The sequence below is a fragment of the Pholcus phalangioides genome, unplaced genomic scaffold, assembly GCF_987345545.1.
Source record: "Pholcus phalangioides strain wild (caught in Gottingen) unplaced genomic scaffold, Ppha-v1.0 ptg000003l_1, whole genome shotgun sequence".
NCBI classification, from domain to species: Eukaryota; Metazoa; Arthropoda; class Arachnida; order Araneae; family Pholcidae; genus Pholcus; species Pholcus phalangioides.
Genome location: NW_028301596.1, coordinates 33,166,317 through 33,186,859, shown reverse-complemented (window position 1 = coordinate 33,186,859; position 20,543 = coordinate 33,166,317). Strand labels below are relative to the sequence as shown.

The 20,543-nt window shown below is 40.0% G+C and overlaps 1 protein-coding gene across 1 annotated transcript in view; it reads left to right on the top strand.

Annotated features, from left to right (window-relative positions):
- Positions 1-4,135: 4,135 nt before the first annotated feature.
- The window catches only part of LOC149088440 (uncharacterized), a 36,666-nt gene continuing 20,258 nt past the window's right edge, over positions 4,136-20,543 (top strand). Inside the window, exon 1 of the mRNA XM_089247532.1 lies at positions 4,136-4,534. Coding sequence (XP_089103658.1) covers positions 4,388-4,534 — 147 coding nt within the window. The 5' untranslated portion in view covers positions 4,136-4,387. The remainder of the gene's footprint in view (positions 4,535-20,543) is intronic.

Sequence of the window (20,543 nt, the reverse complement as noted above, 5' to 3'; positions counted from 1 at the left end):
TAAGCGCGGTCGACTGTGCGTGGTTAAAGTTGAATTAAAAACTTTAAACACTTGTTCTTTTGTTAAAGGGAAATATTTAATATTTCCGAAAAATTATGGTTTTTTTTTGCCTTCGATAGAGTAAGGAATATATACGCAAGCTTTGTTATACAGCTTGCATAGCTAAGTCCCCCCCCCCCCCACCTTCCCCGCCGCAAATTACTGGTGAACCGTTGATCGTAGAGGCATACTTCCAATTAAAAAGGAACTAAATAACTTGCAGATTTGTAGATCTCCTGTACAGTCATTTATATTGCAAGGGACGGTTTTTCTTTACAGTCAGGGGACGGGCTGTATATTTATTGAAATAACCAAAGTTACATTTTTACACGGACAACCTGTCCTAAAAATTCCAATCAGAAACTTTGCCCTGTCTGAGTTTTTTTTCTTCAAACAAGCTGAAATGCCAGTACAGAAGGAAATAAGTGGAAAGTAACTGAAATCACTAAAAAATCTCCGAATGGTGGAAAATGAAGTGCGACTGCGAATCGCAGGGCAATGAAATGCAATTCATGGGGCAGCGTAAAATATGGCATACATGTGAAATAATCTTTATTCTTGTAATATTAATAATCCGTGATACTCGTATCCCCGAAAGACACGTATGATCTGTCTAGGGAATTTTTTTTTTTTCAAATCAAATCAATTTATTAATTAATATAATGTTAATAAAAGTATTACATTTGATTAATGAAAACCACCAAGGAGACACCTAGGTCCCATACTGGTTGTTACAATGAAGTTAATTTATAAACACTAACAATTGACAATATAAAATATAATTACAGTGTTTAGTAATTTTGGAGGAGAAAAAAAATGAAATGAAAAAATCAAAATAAACTCACACACATATAATACATAAGTTACATATAAAATACAATATAATGATGCAACGGGCAGGGGGTGCATTATTACTTATATAAAAAAAATCGATAAATAAATCAACATGAGTTTATATAATATGATTTGAATTACACTGGTGTAAGAAATTAAGAGAATTTGCAGACTTGGTCGATTATCTCTAGAACTACTGTACCGATTTTAATGAAATTTGATATGTGCATACATTGATACAATACAAAACAAATAACCATTCAATAATTGTAATACACACGCATGGCCGTGCGTAACACTCGTTGGAGTTGGAAGGTATGAAACAGCGGTTGCAGAATAAACAAAAAAATGTGTTAATAGATGGGTTAATAGGGAGTATGGTCCCCTCTTACAGATATGCAGGTCTCGCAGCGTGATTTCATACTTGAAATAAGGCAGTTTATCATTTCCTGTGGCAATTGGTCCCAGTCGTTCAGCAACGCTGTTTTCATTCCCTGGATGGTTCCCGGAGGGGGGTTGCGAGTTGCAATTGCCCTCCCCAGAACGTCCCAGACATGCTCTATAGGGTTAAGGTCTGGAGATCTGGCTATTTCACCAGTGTAGTACAGCAGAGCTGACAACAAAAAGGAATTTTAAATGAGAAATTAACCAGTTGGAGCGGGAAGTCAATCTATAGAAAAAAAGGGGAGTGCGAATTTGAGGATGAAATCAAAAGTAGTTTTCAATATTGACTATTTGAAATAAATATTGTTTAAGAAGTTTTTCTTGAAAGTCGAAAATGTGGATGGATGTAAAAGTTCATTTGGAAGGCTAATATAAAATTTAGGAATGAGGAAGCTAAAATGTTTTTTGAGATAATTTTAATGAACTAAAGGCAGAGAGTATATGAAATTATGTCTATTGGATGTTCGTGACGAATTCAAAGGTAAAGCGAACTGTTTTTTATTGATTATAAGTATGGATAGGGTGACCATACGTGCCGTATTTCCCGGGACAGCCCCGATATTTTCTGTTTATTTGGCTGTCCCGACTTTTTGGCAAAAGTGTCCCGGTTTTTCCCGTATTTTACACGAAGCATGCTTGAATTTTTATTCTTTATTGAAGTCAAAGATTGACATCATTTTTCAACTAATAGATTATTTTATGACAATTGCAACTATATATGAGAATATTAATCTCCCACATTTGCCTTGGTGAACGTTTTCTTTTTCGTGGAATACATTTTAATCCACCTGCAATTTGTGAATAATAGTAATGCATCATTTCTCGCCATTATGATTTTTCCGTAATTTCAACAATATTTGGCAACTTTGTTTGGTTTTGGCGTAATTTTTGGTGACAATTGGAGATGTCCCGTATATTCCCGTATTTGGAATCCCAATGTCCCGTATTTCTGTCGAGAAATATGGTCAGCCTGAGTAAAGGGTAGGATATTTAGGCGTAGAAAAAGTTCATTTTGTTGGTGTATGTAGACACACGTGCCCCCCCCGAACTGGGATTCGAACAGAGAACTGTACAGCTCTAAAGAATAAATAATTACTAGGGCTATACGTGATAGAGCATATTTTTTCAAAAAATTTTAAGCCATATTTTGCATATTTCATGATTTTCGATAAAATTTTTTTTTTTTTTTTTTCCTCATTATTCCAATCCCGCTTCATACTGGTATTTTCGGGTTCCCTCCTCTGACAAAAGCTACGGGACCTATACGTAGTAGCATTGATTTTGCTCACCTTTAGGATTAATTTATGCGAATGTTGACAATTTCGAGTTTTCGATAGATCGACCTCACATCCAGAATTTTCTGGGTCGTTCCAGTATTTTCATGTAATTTTGGAAAAACCGACTTATTTTTTTTTTGCAAAAAAATGTCCCGTTTTTCACATATTTCAAACGAAGCCAGCATGATTTTTTATTTTTCATTGAAATCAACTTTCAAAATCATCATCTTCCCAACTCGTAAATTACATTACCATAATTGCGATTATAAAAAGGATACTCATCTCACAATAGTGTCATGCTTTTTTGTATACGTTTTATTTTGTAGAATTCATTTTAATTGACTGCATTTTGCCATTGTGCTTCATTTCCCTCACCATCAACGACTTTACAGTGATTCTTGCAATAGTCGGCAACTTTGCTTACTTTTGGCATCATTTTTGAGAAAGCTTTTTTTGAGCTTTTGTGCGTCTTCTTTTGCTCAGTAATTTGAAGACCAGTGTCCTGTATTTTTGTCTGGTAAATATGGCATAGTATTTGAGATCCTGATAAATTAATTATGTTATCATACATACGTCCCGTACTCCACGGGACAATCCTGGGTTTTCTTTTCTTTTTCTGGCCGTCCCGGCTTTTCCCGTTTTTTACATGAAGCCCACTTTAATTTTCATTCTTTATTGAAGTCAAAGATTGAAATTACATTATGATAATTACAACTATAAATAAGAATATTAATCTCTCACATTTCATTTGGAGAACGATTTATTTCGTGGAATCCATTTTAATCCAGTGTGATTTGCATTTAATGCTTGATTTCCCCTCCATTGTGATTTTTCCGAAATTTTATCAGTATTTGGCAACTTAGCCCCTATTATCACCAGAAATAAACAATGTCCTGTATTTCCCGTAGAATTAGGGTGACCGTACGTCCCGTATTTCCCGGACAGTCCCGGTATTTTCTGTTTTTTTTGACCGTCCTGACTTTTTGGGAAATGTGTCCCGGTTTTTCCCGTATTTTACACGAAGCCCACTTGAATTTTTATTCTTTATTGAAGTCAAAGATTGAAATTATTTTTCAACTCATCAATTATGGTATATTATGATAATTACAACAATATATAAGAATATTAATCTACCACATTTGTCTCGGTGAACGTTTTTTTTTTCGTGGAATTCATTTTAATCCACTGCAATTTGCAGTAATGCTTCATTTCCCGCCATTGTGATTTTCCCGTAATTTCAACAATATTTGGCAACTTTTTTTTGGTTTTGGCGATGTTACGTATTTTCCCATATTTGGAACCTCGATTTCCCGTATTTCTCTCGAGGAAATATGGTCAGCCTACGTATAATTTATAATCCCAATTTCCGTATTTCTTTCGAAAAAATCATGGTCAGCTTACTAATGACCGGATTTTGTCAAAAAAATATGGTCAGTCAAATGTGTGTCTGTAAATCCTTTAGTTTGGTGCTGCCATCTAGTACAAATAAACAACATCGAGGAAAAGTAATAGTTGCGTCACGGTTCAGTCATTTGTGCTGTTCTTTTCCCCGTTCCTGCCTGACTCACCTCAGTGGCTACTATTCCGCCAAAGCAACCGCACAATAAAGAAAAAAAAAATCACGACTCATCTCGCTAACGTTGAAAAACCGGCTTATATCGAGGTTTCGCGCCATGTTGCAGCGCCGTCCATTGTTTTGCTAACGAACCATCCCGAATTTTTTGCGTGTGTTGTGTCGCTCTCATACGCATATCTCTTCGGTAACTTTCATTAGTGATTTCCAATCGAACATCATGTCGACGATAACACGAACGACCCGATCATCGACGGCCGATCTGTTGGGAAAGAAGAAAAGTTGGGCCAAAAACAGACCCTTGATAAGAAGCGCCTTCTTCACCGATTTGCAAAGAGGCAGTTACATTGCGTCCATCTTCACTTTGGTGAGTAACTACTTTAAAAAAATTATCAAATATCCCGAATAAATAGAAATGTCTAAAACTATTCAAGGCCGCGCTAAAAGGGATCAAAATACATCGATGCGTATTTTCAATCAGGGCCGCAACTATAGGAGCAGGTGGGTCTGGTGCTTGTGCCGTCTTAACGCATGGGTGCCTGGATGTCTCAGGAAAAACGAGAAGTAGTTGAATTTTTCAAGAATTTGCCAGATAGGGCCTAAGAAAAATCACTTGGCCGGAGGGCCCCCTGATGCTCTTAAGACGGCCCTTTGCATGGGGCCCACCAGGGCCTAAAAAAAAAGACGCCTGGGAAAAATGAGAAGTAGTTGAATTTTTTGAGAGTTTCCCACGTAGGGCCTCAGAAAAATCATTTGGCCCAGGATGCTCTTAAGACAGCCCTGTCTGGTAAACTAGTGAGCGCTAAATTAGTCCTTCAAATGCTCCTTTTATATTGCACGGGGGTGGGGGGAAAAAAGCGTGCTTGCACCTGGTGACAAACCAGACAAAGTATATAGTTGTGGCCCGAATTCAATTCAAGTCTTCAATTTTCACTGTCAGAGTGACTTCAGCTTCAGCTTAAAATTGTATCATAGGCGGAGATAGACTCGGAAGTCTGGGGGGAGGGGGCACGATGATGATGATGTCAATTCATACACAGCATATACATTAGATCTGCCCACTCCCTTTTTGACGTTGGGGAGGTCATTGCCCCCCACCCCACACGTCTCCCCGTATCTTCGCCCATGAATTGTATCCATCAATAATTACCTTATGTCATGACGTAAAGAAATGTGTTCAGCCCATGCAGTGCCGTCTTAACGCATGGGCCCACCCGGACACAGCCCGGGAACCTCAAGGGAACAGGTGCCTCGAAAAAATTAGATCCGGTTGAAATTTTCTAGAATTTACAATGTAGGGCCTCAGAAAAATCACTTGGCCCGGGAGGGGGGCATGATGCTCTTAAGACGGCCCTGAGCCCAGGGGAATTCCCAATCTTGCTACGAAGAGGCCCTGTGCAATTCACTCCATGAAGTTGCACGTGCGATCGTACAGGGGCCTCTACACCAGTGTTTCTCATCCGCCAGGCCGCGGCCCGGGCTTTAACACTATCCACACCGGGCCGTGAGTGATTCGCAGTTTCATTTTTCCCGTTAATTTCTCGTTAGTTGTGTGTATAACCGGGCCTTTCACTTACAAATATACAAATACAACGCCACAACAGGCAAATTGCCCAACGAGGTGGCTGACTTAAGAACATCATGGATCCCCGAGCCCCTACCTACTACTGCTACACCACACATGCACCCCCCCCCGCGGAACCCCCCCAACGAATCGGTACATGCGGGAATGTGCGTGTACGTGTAGTGCAACCTGACGCGTAAAGTGTGTTTCTGTGTAATGCTTGTTATGTGTAGTGCTGTCATCTGCTCCCAGTTTTACTAACTATGAGTGAAGTGTTATGGTTGAATGATTTACGGTTGTAGGACTGTTGCTCTCTGTGGCGAGACTTTTTAACGGGGAGATCGGCTCGCATTAGCGCCTTGAAGTTGGGAACCACAGAAAACCAACTTCAGCCGACCACAAAAGAGATTTACCGGGCCGCGGGCATTCAAAGGTTGAGAACCGCTGCTCTACACGCAGGAAGAAGCAGGTGGGTCTTATTAGAGCATGGGCGGAGTTGCGGGAGGGCATGAGAATGGCATTGCCCCCCCCCCCGCAGCCTCAAGTGGAGCCTACTGATCTAACCTGTATGCGTATATATGAATTGACATCGTCATCGTGGGCCCCCCCCCCCAGACTTTCACGTCTATCACCGCCTATGTATTAGAAGCGTACGTTATTGAAAGAGAAATTTTCTTTCTTTTTTTGTAATTTCTATCAATTTAAATGCTTTTTGAAAGTTGGGAACTCAAAATTACTCCCCCCCCCCCCCATAAGATCGATAGGTCGACCCTGCGTACACCCATGTATAAGGCCTAAGGAGTGGGGAAAGAGTAGATGAGCCACGTCTCATTGTATTTCATTGTTTGAAAATCATGTTGCGTTGAATTGAGTTCTGTTATTGTTCAGAAAGAAGAAAAAAAAATTCACTCACAAAATTTCGTTGGCATTGTTGTGGAACACTGGTGTTTTGTCAAAATTGTTTGAAAATACAAATTCTCTATGAGATTGCTCTGTAATATAATAATGTTCTATAATTCTGTGTAATATATTTTATGAAATATCACTTGTTAGCGGTACCTGCCGTTGTAACAGGCGGAGCCCGTGCGAAAATAATTTCTAGGCTCCTTGTCCCGATTTTATATATTTTGGGGAGGGGGAAGAATCTCGGGCATCCGAAGATTCATGCATTATCACAGAATACACACAATAGTGCTGAAAAATATCTACTCACTAATGAAAATCCAAAAATTAACGAGAGAGAGGGGAAAAAATCCCACAATTTTGAGTGAAAATTCAGCGTTAATGAAAGAAAAATCCCACCATATTCATGAAAATACGATATTAATGAAAGGAAAAATCCCAGAATCGATGAAATTTCAGAATTAATGAAAGAAATAATTTTTTAATCGATGAAATCAATCTATGATCAAATCAGTTAAAGCTCAGAGAAAGAAGTTGTTAGTCCTGTTTAGTCCGAGAAAGAAGATTCATTTGTTGGATATACTGTATGCATATTTTTTCACTCCTGATATGGGCTTCATTTTCAATTTCACTCCTAAAGTGGGCGGAGAGACAAACCGCTAGGCTCAGTGCTACCGCACCTGTCGCACACCCCTATCTCTGCTTATTACTGTATAACGGATCAAATTTTCGATCCCATGAAGATCGCCAAACCTCTTCATACCTGAGCCAAAACTAACTTAAAAGAAATTTTCTTTCTGATTGACTTGTATTTATTGTACGTCAAAAAATGCGTACCTCAGGCCTCACCTTTAAAGAAGAATCATTAAAAGCCATTTAAAACCAGTTAAACACATGTATGTGTGTCTCTGGAGCGAAGTGGATAACGAGGTTCATTATTCTTAAAATGCTTCAAGCATGATTAAATCTGTGATTTTCCCTGAACGGGTGCCACTGCATCCCGGGAAGAGACATAAAATTACGTTTATCAAACTTGGGCTGTGGTTCTTATAAATGTGTCAACGCACTTGTTTGGAAGCTGCCCGATTTTAACCTGTTATTTGGGTCCTCTCTTAGGATCACCCAAAATTTGTTTTTCAACTTAAATTTCAAGTTTTGACTTCTCAAAATTATGATTGCCCCCCCCCCCTCCTCCTGGGCGAAATTTCCACTTGCCCTCGGAGATATTAACTCCAGTTGCCATCGAAGTAATTGAGATAGATCAAAAGTGCCAAAATATGTTCTGATTTCTAATCTCAGATTAGTAGATTTTAGATAATGCAAATACAGTCAATTCCAGTTTTAACGAATACCGTTATAGCGGAAAACTCGTCTTAACGAAAACTTTTTCAATCCCCCAGAAAAGTGGATAGGTACATTGGAGTACGCAAAGTGGGAGGGATTTTGGGGTTCTAAACCCCCCCCCCCAACCGAGATTAGAGTGTTATTTTGCAGGAAGAAACGTAACTCCGGCCAGAAGGGAAAAAAATTGAGCCCCCCCCCCCCGAGACAATTCTGCATACGCCCAGTACTGTCGGGGGGCCTCAAGAGAAGAGGGGCCTCACAATAATGAGAACCGATTCAAATTTTCGAGAATTTGCCAGGTAGGGCTTCAGAAAAATCATTTGGCCCGGAGACCCATGATGCTCTTAAGATGACCTTGCGTATGCATAAGAACAATGTAAAAATCTTGAATTCCTTTATAACGAAATTTCGCTATTACGAGGTGATTTCTCCGGTGTCTTTGAGTTCCTTATAACGGGAGGATTCGACAAAATTGATGTTTTTTTAACACGAGGAAAAATTATCCCACCACTGTAAGTGTTATTTGTTGTAGGAAAATAAGTTGACGGTAATAAAATATTAATAGGGTTTTTTAATACATAATACTAATTAAAATTCTGATACCAATTGAAATTTCTGAATGGTGAATATTTTTTCCAAGTTTTTTCGAAAAACATATAAATTTTTCAAATTGATTCTTCTCGAATATCAATCATTTCCAATTTGAATGTTCATTGCAAAAGCTTCCAAACGAAGATCATTAACAGCTGGCTGATGCGAAGAATTTTTTGGAAATAAAATAAAATTCAACTACTGTAGTTTAGTGCAGTGGTTCTCAACCGGGGGCCACATGGCCCCCTAGTGGTACTGGGATACCTCAAGGGGGCCATGAAAGAAAATGGAAAATGGGGCCATGGCGTGTGGTTTGGAGGGCTTCAGAGCGCTGAGAAGAAAAATTAAGGTGTGAAGAAATAAAGCTTTTATATTAGTGACTATACACTTACAGAATCCAACAAAACCACCCATAAAACCAGGGCCGTCTTAGGGCATGGACCTACCCGGACCTCGCCGCCTACATTTTGCAACAAGTTCCCTAGGATGAAGTTTTTCGCAGGTCCCTGGCTAGATTTTTCACAGACCCCCTTCTCTATATTGAATTATAGTGTGAAAAACAAAAAAATGATGAAAACCATGTCAGGCCCCGGGCTGCAGCTCTGACTGTCCCACTCTTGTGAGGGGTCATGCCCGGGGTCCTCATGTCCATAAGTAAGGTAGAGACGTTATGATATTTGTATGGTACAATAAATTTTGAAAATAAGTAGGAAATGTGTAGGCTGTTTATTTCCAGCTAAGTATGAGACTAACATAGCATCACTTTGCCTGAGGGGGGGGGGGCGTTGAGACGGTTCTGATAGAACTCGGACTAGCGGGGAGATCAATAAATTCTAGGCCAGTGGTCTAGATGCCAATTTTCTTTGCAAAATTTTCGTTCAGTATAAATTCAATGAAAAAATTATTTCAACACGTACAAAGGATCTTGCTTCTAGATGGGAGTTGAAGACTCAGGGTAAGGCAGGGGACCACGAGAAAAAAAAGTGGTTCAAAGGGGGCCACGGGCAAAAAAAGGTTAAGAAACACTGGTTTAATGCACACGAGGTCTAAAGAAGATTGATTCGTTGCCTTTGTAGTCTAGGGCAGTGGTGCGCCAATTTTTTGAAGTGCGGCTTCCTTTTGACCAAAATATTTATCGGCGACCTCTACTTAGGCTGACCATGTGTCCCGCAACCCCTACATGTGATGGCCATATGTGCCGGAACCGGGACATCCCAATTCTTTGCTAGTAGACGTGCTGTCCCGAAAGCCCTTTTCGGAACGCTTGTTTCAATTCTGATTACGCGATATTGACTTCCAAAGATATTTAATTTTTTTTAAATATCCTATAAATATCTACTTTGTTTTTATGTACTTAGTGTCCATGATACAAGATGCAAGTGTAGCGTGGTGTATGGTCCTTGATTTTCGTATACAGGGTGATTAAGAAAAAATCATCAGATTTCAAAATGATTCTACACTTCAAATCGACCATTAAAAAAAATTGTTCATAAAACGTAGACACATTTTCCCCCGTATATTTACATACTTACATAGGTAGAGTATACATTCAAACGTCATTTCCCATGTTCTTTTTTCGTGCTTCTGGCATGACGGAGCCGATAATATTGATTATTGTACATGTAGAATTTGTTAAAATTATATTGTCTGATACATGGTAATTGGCTCAGCTCAATAAAGCCATTCTTTACTTTTGGCATATTTTTAAATAAAAATGAATTTCTCATTCAGAAGTTTTTATTTTGGAGAATCTCTCGCGATCCCGGTATTTCATTGACACGACGGGGTCGCGACCCACGGTTTGCGCACCACTCGTATAAGGCGCTCACCCGGCTAGTGAGTGGACGTGGGTTCGATTCCCTCAAGAGCAGTTGATTTTCTTTCTTTCATAAATTCTTCTTCGCACATCAGCCAGCTGTTAAAAACATTCGTATGGATAGCGGAGAGTGACGTCATCCTTGGAAAATCTATTAACACTGAAACTTTTCGGGACGTTTGTCTTTTTTTCAAACTGAGCACAACTCAGGTCTATCGCCATAGGCAATTTACTACCTAGTGAGTTGTGCCGGAAGTGTAAGTGCGTGTACCTAACAGTCTGAGTGCGTATCTTGTGTTGTGTATGATTTTTCAGTGCTGCCAACTATATCTCAGAAGTGAAATGAGTGATGTGTAGTGACTGAATATTTGTACCGTTTGTAGGCCTGTTGCTCTCTGTCTCTATGGCAAGACTTTTTAACGGGGAGATCGACTCGCATTTGCTCCTCGAAATTAGGAACCACAGAAAACCAACTTCAGCCGACCACCATTGTGGCGACAGTGGGGCTCGAACCCGGGTGATACGAGTCCGTCACTATGACCACTCGACCACCACAGCGGCTCTTCTCCCCCCCCCCCCCCCCGAAAAGTCACAAAACTTTGATTAGACCTTTGATTCTTTGACCTAGAATGCAACCTCGATGCAACTACATTTGCCAATCACAGCCAAAAAAATTGTTAAAGACAAGTGTGGTTGCCAATTAAGGCAATACAAACTGTAAAAGGCAGGTCCCAATTTCAGCCAAAGAATTTGTCAAACGGTTTAATAAAATTGTCAATTACAGAAAAAAAAATAGTCAAAGGCAAGTGAAGTTGTCTTCGAAAACTTTTCTAGCCATATTTGACCAAAAAAATTCAAAGGCAAGTAAAAGCCAAAATACTTTCGAAGGCAAGTATTTAAGTAGTCGCCAAAAAAAAAATTCAAATAAAGTTGCCAATTACAACTAAAAAAATTGTGAAAGGCGTTAATTTATAAGTCATGAAAGTAATTCTTTATTTGAAAAACTAAAGTGTCGTTGAAAATGATGGGGAAAAACAAGACATTTTTCGAGAATGTTGGGACGGTCAAAATTACGGGCATGTACCGTGAAATACGATTCATATGTACTCACTGGCCCACGAGCGGCAGAATTACCGCATATCAGGCCCGCGGACTGAAAAGGTTGCGCACCTCTGCCTTAAAAATGTGGAGAAGAATGAATCTTCAAAATTATATTTTCGGATAACATTGCTCCCGTGTAAAAATTAAAAAAATAGGGTACAGTCATCGAACGCTATTGAGTCCTCAGGGAGCACTTCGGTGCCCGCAAGCAATAGATTGAGCGTTCGAAAAATGAAAATGACGAAAAAATAGGTAGTATCCAAATACCTTTCTCTTTCAGGAGTTCGTTCTTAGAAAAGTAATCCTAGTCCGCATGTGTATGAATGACACGTGAATGAACTTTTCTTGTTAGTTTTGGTTTCCTTTACTGATCTATTTATAGAATTCGTTCTCGAACATTCGAAAATGAAACGCCATTCTCCCGCATTTCTTTTCTTTTTTATTCTCTGGATTGACGTGTTTTTTTGTACTAGAATATTTATTTATTTATTATCACTGTAAATCAAAGTACGGGTTTCACTTTACATCACACATATTCTGCGACGGAGAAAAATAACGAGTAAAATACGCATTTCTATATTTTATTTATTTTTTTACATGCACAACGTTAACTTATTTCGCGTGTAATTTTGTCAATTGTTAGTTCGCGGGCAAGGAAGGTTTCAGAATATTCTTGATTGTCATGCGCCCTTACATACCGGTGGCATCTTGATGGGGAGGGAGCCCTGAAGTCAATTGAGCCCTAACGCAGGGCCTCGAATCAAACAGGTTCCAAATTATTGAAGGCTTTCACCAATTCTTAAATTATTTCTTTTGTTAATTCTGGTTAGTTCTGAATTCTAGAAAGTTTTGTATTTCATTCAAACAGTGTTCGGGAATTATTTCTTCTATTAATTTTAGATTTTCGTCGATATTCCGTACTTTTTATTAATGCTGGAATTATTTCTTTCATCAGTTTTCTCGCTAATTTTAGATTTTCGTCAATTCGTAATTTTTATCAATTCCGGAATTATTTCTCATTAATTTTTCAATTACGTGTTTCTTTCATTAATTTTGAATTCCCATGAAATTTGACTTTTTTATTAATTCCGGAATTATTTCTCTCATTAATTTTCAATTTCCCCTCACGGATTTTCAATTAGTTCTCTCACTGCTTAACAATTATTTCTTATAAAACTTTCATTAATTCCGGAATTATATCCAATTTTTGAATTATATCTCTCATTAACTCTCATTAATTCTGAATTTTAATTTGTTCAAGAATTCATTATTTCATTTTAACTTCGAATTTTTCATCAACAATTTCAAATTTTCAATAATTTTTCAGTATTGCATATAAATAATTGTGCATTCATATTTTTTAGATATTCCTCAGCGCTCCTGTACATTCTTTAATAATGTTAAACCCCCTCCCCCCCCCCGCCAATAATGTTGATTGAGGGCACCTAAAAAAATTTATACATAAAATTGGGCTCAAAGGTTCCTGCAAAACTGTCGAAGCCCTTGGCCACCTCATCGTTAGGGGACCTTAGTTCGTAAGACGAATAAGTTAATCTAATTCCAGTGCTTTTTTTTTGGGGGGGGGGGGCTAATCATTTGGATTTTGGTGAAATACATATAGGCAATATTCTTTTTGTTTCTATTACTTCGAGAACCGGGCCCAGTGCGGTTGTTCCTATCCAATACCTTCTAGAGTAGACCTTCTAGAAGGTATTGACCTATCACACAGCTCTGCTATCTGTCATTGCATTTTACTTTTTACTGCCAAATAAGATTAAAGAAAGAAAAACCTGCATAATTCGAAGAAAAGAATTATCTTTTTTCAGGTCGTTACATTATTAGGCTAGTAGTCTTTATTCAAATGAAATAAATAAGAACTTGTGAGAAGAAGATGAACTGCTAACGATGGTCTTGTATTACAAAGAAGAACCATTCTTTCTGATGGTCCTTTTCTTTCTTTCTTTTTTGTCTGGTATTTCATCCACAACTACTTCTTGTCGCTTGGCTTGATGTAGGTTACCACTGTCTTTTCTTAGAATGTATTCTAAAAAAATTCCGCTCAGAAGGTGAATTACAAGAAACTATACCAGAGGATTGGTATTCTCTACTTGTTTCTCGTGATTACCTGATATATCTTTCTTGCCTTTTTTGGAAATATTTGTTGTTTTTGTGGGACAAGATAGCCAAAGTATTGGAACTATTTAGTTGTTATTTTTATTGTTGTTTGCCGTCCGGTGATTGTTCGAATTTCGAAGTTATTATGGCGTAGGAGTGATTTTAATGGACGCGAAAGCTGTTCGTGCTTGATGTATTATATAATGTGTTCGTGTGTTTGTGGTGATTTAGTGGAAAGATTGTGACCTGCGCCCGATTTCTGAATGGGCAGGTGAGGCATTTTGTGTGTCTCACTCTCTGACGTCTGTTTCGCCCACGGTATCCTCGACTCGATCTTCCGACTTCTTTCATGATGGATTGTGTATGCAATCCCCCCCCCCCTCCCCACAACGGAAGAGGCAGAAAAAAAAAAATAAAGGTACGAGAGAGGAATTTTCCCGCCACTTTCCCATTTGTAAGGATCGAAAAAAAAAAATTACAATGTAATAGTGAGGGTGTGGACACCATATGTAGTTGCCGGAGGTGATAATGACATTTAAATTGAAGTAGCTATTTATCCATAGTTAAATTTTATTTGACTCCACTAAGACTGTTCAATTCTAGATACGGTTAAATATACGGTTTATTAATTAGAAGAAACACACGGCACGTTAACACATATATACGAAATAATAATACACGGACACACAGTCAAAAGACATCTCTACTCTGCAAGAAACCAAAGCCTTCTCTGCCAAAAAGCGGAAGAGAGGCTAAGAAAAGGCGCGCGCACATAACGAGGTGTTGGCAGATTTATGCTATTCGAAACCAACACCTACACACTCTTGCCGACAGCATCGCCACAGTACTCCCCCACGAGTCCGAAGGACGTTAAGCTTGATAAGGTGTTACAAAACGGACTTTCCGTCCGGACCTCGTGACGAAGCCCTGTGGCGAGGCTGGGGCATTACATATAGATGATTTGCGAACATTAGATTCTTTGCATTCGAGAGAATTAAACAAAAATGCAGGTTTTAAACGATCAATAGAAATACACTTAGATTCATTATTGATACGCAAAGTAAAAAATTTATCAGTCCTATTCAAAACTTCATAAGGTCCTTGGTAAGGCTGCTGTAGCGAACGCCTTACAGTGTCAACCCTCACAAAAACGTGTGTGGATCTGGCCAAGTCCTTGTGCACAAAAATGTTTTTTGAGGAATGATTGGACAAAGGCGAAGGACGAAGCTTTGACATAGTCATACGCAAGTTCGTGACATAATCAGATTTTGAGGTGTGCTTACCGGAATCTTTGAAGAAGTCTCCTGGTAACCTCAGAGATGTTCCGTAGACCATGTCCGCCGGCGTAGCACCAAAATCAGGTTTGAAACTTGAGCGTATCCCGAGTAGAATGGTAGGAAGAACGTCAACCCATCTTTCAGTGGCGTGACACATGATGGCAGCTTTCAAGTCCCTGTGGAATCTCTCGATGGCTCCATTGCTTTGTGGGTGGTAAGCGGTAGTACGCACCCTGTCCACACCCAGCAACTTCGCAAGAGATCGGAAGAGTTCAGATTCAAACTGAGAACCCCTGTCCGTAGTAATGCGTTCTGGAACGCCAAAACGGGAGATCCAATTCGACAGGAAAGTGAATGCCACAGTTTCAGCAGTCTGATCGGGTACAGGAATAGCTTCCGGCCATCTGGTGAATCGGTCACTGCAAGTCACAACGTAGCGATTTCCTTTACTTGGTGGAAGTGGACCCACGATGTCAATATGGACATGCGAGAACCTTGCGGAAGGTAATCCGAATGCACCAATAGGAGAATGTGTGTGACGACCAACTTTGGATCGCTGGCAATGGATGCAAGTTTTGCACCACTCTTTGCAGTCCCTTTCTAAAAATTTCCAGATGAATCGTCTGCGAACCATTTCAGTAGTAGCTTTGGCACCAGGGTGGGAGAGGTTGTGCACTGCATCAAAAATAGCGCGGCGAAACGTTGACGGTACGTAAGGTCTAATTGAACCAGTGGAAACATCACACTGTAGAGTGACTTCAGGAGAACCGAAAGTCATTGGTTTTAACTCGAGACCTGAGTCCATTTCACGAAGTAATCGCAATTCTTCCTCATCCTGAGCGCGAGCCATCTCGGCGAAATCGATACTAGGAGGTATTTCAATTTCCGATATTCTTGAAAATGCATCGGCTACTGCATTTCGATCGCCTGAAATGTGCTTGATACGGGTTGAAAATTGACTAATGAATTCTAGATGACGAATCTGCCTAGGTGAACATTTTTCACTTTTTTGGGAAAATGCATAGACCAATGGTTTGTGGTCTGTGAGAATTTCGAAGTCAGATCCCTCCAGCATATGTCGAAAATATTTAATTGCTGAATATATCGCTAGCAATTCTCGATCGTACGCACTGTATCTGCGTTCAGCTGAAGTTAGCTTACGCGAGAAGAATCCTAATGGCTGAGTTTGATCATTAACTGCTTGATTCAAAACTCCGCCAATCGCGAAATCAGACGCGTCGACAGCTAGAAGGAGATGCGCACTTGAAATAGGATGAGCCAATAGAGCAGCATTGGAAATCATTTCCTTGCATGACTCGAATGCAGATTTTGCTTCCTCAGACCAGACGATTTTTGTTTTATCCCGTTTTTGTTTGCCTTTAACTAGATCATGTAAACATGCTTGCGTAGAGGCAGCGTTTTTCATGAAACGATGATAAAAATTTATTAGTGCCAGAAAACGTCGCAGCTCATCGATTGTGTTGGGCAATGGATAGTCCAAAAGTGCGGTAACACGATCCGGCAACGGGGAAATGCCCTTTTCTGACACAAGATGACCTAAAAACTGAATTTCTTTGAGTCCAAATTGGCATTTGTCAGGATTGAGAACTAAACCATATTCGCTTAGTCTCTTGAACAACACATCGAGATCTTGTTCATGCGACTTCTCATCAGCTGACGCAACAAGAATGTCGTCTAAGTAAACATAGCAGAAGTCGAGATCCGAGAGGATGCTGTCAACGAATCGTTGAAATGTTTGTGCGGCGTTCCTGAGCCCAAAGGTCATGAAAACATACTCAAAGAGACCGTGCGGTGTAATCACAGCCGTCTTGGGAATATCACTTTCTTTCACAGGAATCTGGTGGTATGCCTTTACAAGATCGAGTTTAGAAAATATTCTTTTTCCAGCCAGACCGAAAGAAAAGTCTTGAATATTGGGAATAGGATAACGATCAGGAGTAGTTACGGCATTCAACCGACGAAAATCACCACATATGCGCCAACCACCTGTCTTTTTTGGGACTAGGTGGATAGGACTAGCCCAAGGGCTTTTGCTAGGACGAATGATGCCTTGCTTCAAAAGCAAGTTAAATTCTTTCTTGACGGCAAAAAGTTTTTCAGGAGAAAGACGTCTAGCCTTTGCGAAGACGGGAGGCCCTGATGTTTCGATGAAGTGGATAATGGCATGTGGTTTGGGTTGAGAATTTAAGACCGAACCAGTGAGATTTGGGAACTTGGTCAAAATTTTATGGTATGTAGTGGCACCAGAAACTGTAGTTAGACCGAGAGAAGGACCAGTGGTAACGACACCAAGAGAGTATAGAGTTGTCAAATTATCAACCAACCGGCGATTCTTGACATCAACAAGTAAACCGAATCTCTCCAAGAAATCGGCACCCAAAATAGGACTTGTGACGTCGGCCACTAAGAAATTGAATGAGAATATTCTCCTCAGTCCGAGATCAAGTTCAAAATGCTTAGTTCCATATGTGTGAATTTTAGTGCCATTAGCCGCATATAACGAAAGGTCGTCAGGCTTGGAAACTTTGGCAAGTGATTTAGGAAAACAGCTCACAGCTGCACCACTGTCAACAAGAAAACGAATTTTCGATTTTCTATCACAAATGAATAAGCGACTTTGAAAGTGGCAATCTCCGGCCGCCGCTGTAACAGGATTGCCCACTAGTTTTCCGAGTGTTGGCAAGGTGAAATGCAACGATGTGCTTTTTCACCATATCGAGCATGATACCAGCACAATTTGCGTCGATCGGAGCGATCTGAAGATTTTTTCCGCTCACGAGTTTTCGAATTGTTTCGCGACCGACCTCTGTATTGGTTTCGAGAACGAGAGAGCTCTTCGACTCGTGTAGCGAGCGATGCAATTTCTTTTTTAAGCTCATGCAACTCTGAAGAAGGCAGAGGAGGTTGAGACACCTGAGAAACGACAGCGTTGAAACTCGAAGCTTCTAATATGCGATCAGCTATCTGAGCTAAAGAGTCAAGAGGATCCCGACAAATCGACAAAATTTGTTGAACACTGACGGGTAATCTTTGCTGCCATAATGTGCTCAAAACATCATCACTGATTGTGTTATTCGACAAGTTTCGCATCTCACAAAGTAGCTGGGACGGTTTTTTGTCGCCTAGCTCGCACTCATGAAAAAGAGATTTCAAGCGAGCAGTTTCAGATTGAGCAAATCGGGAAAGAATACGTTTCTTTAGAGTCTCATATAAATCGTGTGAGGGAGGATTACGTACTAAATCACTCACGTAAGACAAGATTTTTGTGTCGAGAACGGAAATCACCGAATGAAACTTCGTCTTATCCGCGGTAATGCCTGCCGTGATAAACTGGGATTCCACTTGAAGGAACCATAAATCAACGTCGGCTTCCCAAAATGGAGGCGCACGGAATGAAACACGTGAGACTTCGGTTCCCGAAAGGGAAAGTTCAGTCTGACTAGCAGTTGCTTGCGGATTTGCCATAGCGAAAGAATGAAGACGGCAATAGTCCTACGAAAGAGAGAAATATTCACTCACCACGAAACTGAAATTAAAATCCACATTGCAGAGAGGTATTCATGATTCGTTGTCACGAATCCGATAGTCCTGAGTCACCAGTTTGTGGACACCATATGTAGTTGCCGGAGGTGATAATGACATTTAAATTGAAGTAGCTATTTATCCATAGTTAAATTTTATTTGACTCCACTAGGACTGTTCAATTCTAGATACGGTTAAATATACGGTTTATTAATTAGAAGAAACACACGGCACGTTAACACATATATACGAAATAATAATACACGGACACACAGTCAAAAGACATCTCTACTCTGCAAGAAACCAAAGCCTTCTCTGCCAAAAAGCGGAAGAGAGGCTAAGAAAAGGCGCGCGCACATAACGAGGTGTTGGCAGATTTATGCTATTCGAAACCAACACCTACACACTCTTGCCGACAGCATCGCCACAAGGGAGCAAGTACCACACACGTAGCAATCGCAAAGACAGGTGAGAGAACAATTTTCCCGCCACATCCCATCTATGGGCCAGAGATGAAATACTATTGCCCTATTTGTCAAGAGACTCCCCCCTTCCAAAGTGATGCTCACTGAACTCTAATAAAAAAAAACCCCCATTTGTTGTCTTAACGGAGTCCAGAGTACGAACCCCCGACTTAGTGATGCCTTTTTGTGTTGATGGACGAGCTGAAATCTGAAAAATTTATGTTGTCCTTGAACTTCAATTAGGTCTGGGATTACACTATAAAAGTTCGATAAAAGTCTCTTTATAAAACTTAGAAAAAACTGCCAATAATCGTATCAATTACATTCGCTCCAATGTAACCAATGCGCTTATTTGTGGCATTTTTCAAGTTTTACAAAAGAACCTTTATCAAACTTTTATAGTGTAATCTCGTCCTTAGTGATGGGGGTATTCTAAGCGCTCTTGAAAGTTTCTTGACGCCAATACAGATTTTTTTTTAACTGTCATGGTGGACCGAGTGCCTGGGATTTGTCAAGCCCTGACTTATACATAACACGAAAAAATTCGGGTATCTGTCATTTTCACTTCGTGTTCAAGTGGCACCACTTGAACAAGAAACGCGGGTAAGTCTGACAGCATAAAAAAAAATATGTCCAATTACATATACTCATAGGTAATACGTTCCGGCATGCACCGAATCGTTAGAAATTCCTCAGATGAATGACTACGAGAAAGGAGGATGGACTCATCATCCTATATCATTGAAGTAGAAACTGGTTTTGCTGCTCATGGTGACGAATATTATGTATTGCATAACTTGTACACTATACGAAGGTTTTTAACAACTGGCTATTGCGAAGATGAATTTTTGGAAAGAGAGAAAATTCACTGCATTTGCGGGGAATCGAACCCACGTCCTTTTAAATTTCCGAATGAACGCACTAGACCACAAAGGCAACGAATCTCGCAATCTTTCCTTCTAGCTCGTATGCACTGAAAGGTACCGTACATGGACGGACGGCCGGCCATTGTATAAGACGCCATCTGGTGGCAGCGTCAGCAGTTGTGATCTTGGCCTGAGTCAGGTCCGGCCGTCCATGTACGGTCCCTTTCAGTGCACACGGGCTACAAGGAAAGATTGAGAGATTCGTTGCCTTTGTAGTCTAGGGCGTTCACCCGGAAAGTGAAAGGACGTGGGTTCGATTCCCCGCAAAAGCAGTTGAATTTTCTCTTTCCAAAAATCCATCTTCGCAACAGCCGATTGTTAAAAACCTCATATGGTAACAAAGAGTGACGTCATCCTTGTATTGTACACTATAGCCGTCATTATTTAATTTACAAATTCGTAAGGTGAGGGTGAAAAGAATAAATCGCATCTCCTAGTATTTTGTATTGTTCCGGGTAATCTCGGCACAAGTCCTTGAAATTCAAAGCACGAACCGAGATTCAATTCAGGACGTCTCTAAAATTTGTTTTCCTAACAACTGTTCACACACTAAATAGCAGCAGCGAAACGCTATAAAATAGACAGCTCGGTGAAGGCGGCTTCTTTAACATACACGAGATCTCGTATTCAACTGCTAGATTTCGATTTGGCGGCGCTTTCATACAGAACGTTTGGAATATATAACCCGTTCTGCCCTACTGTAAAAATGAGATGCCTAAAGAACAAAATTTT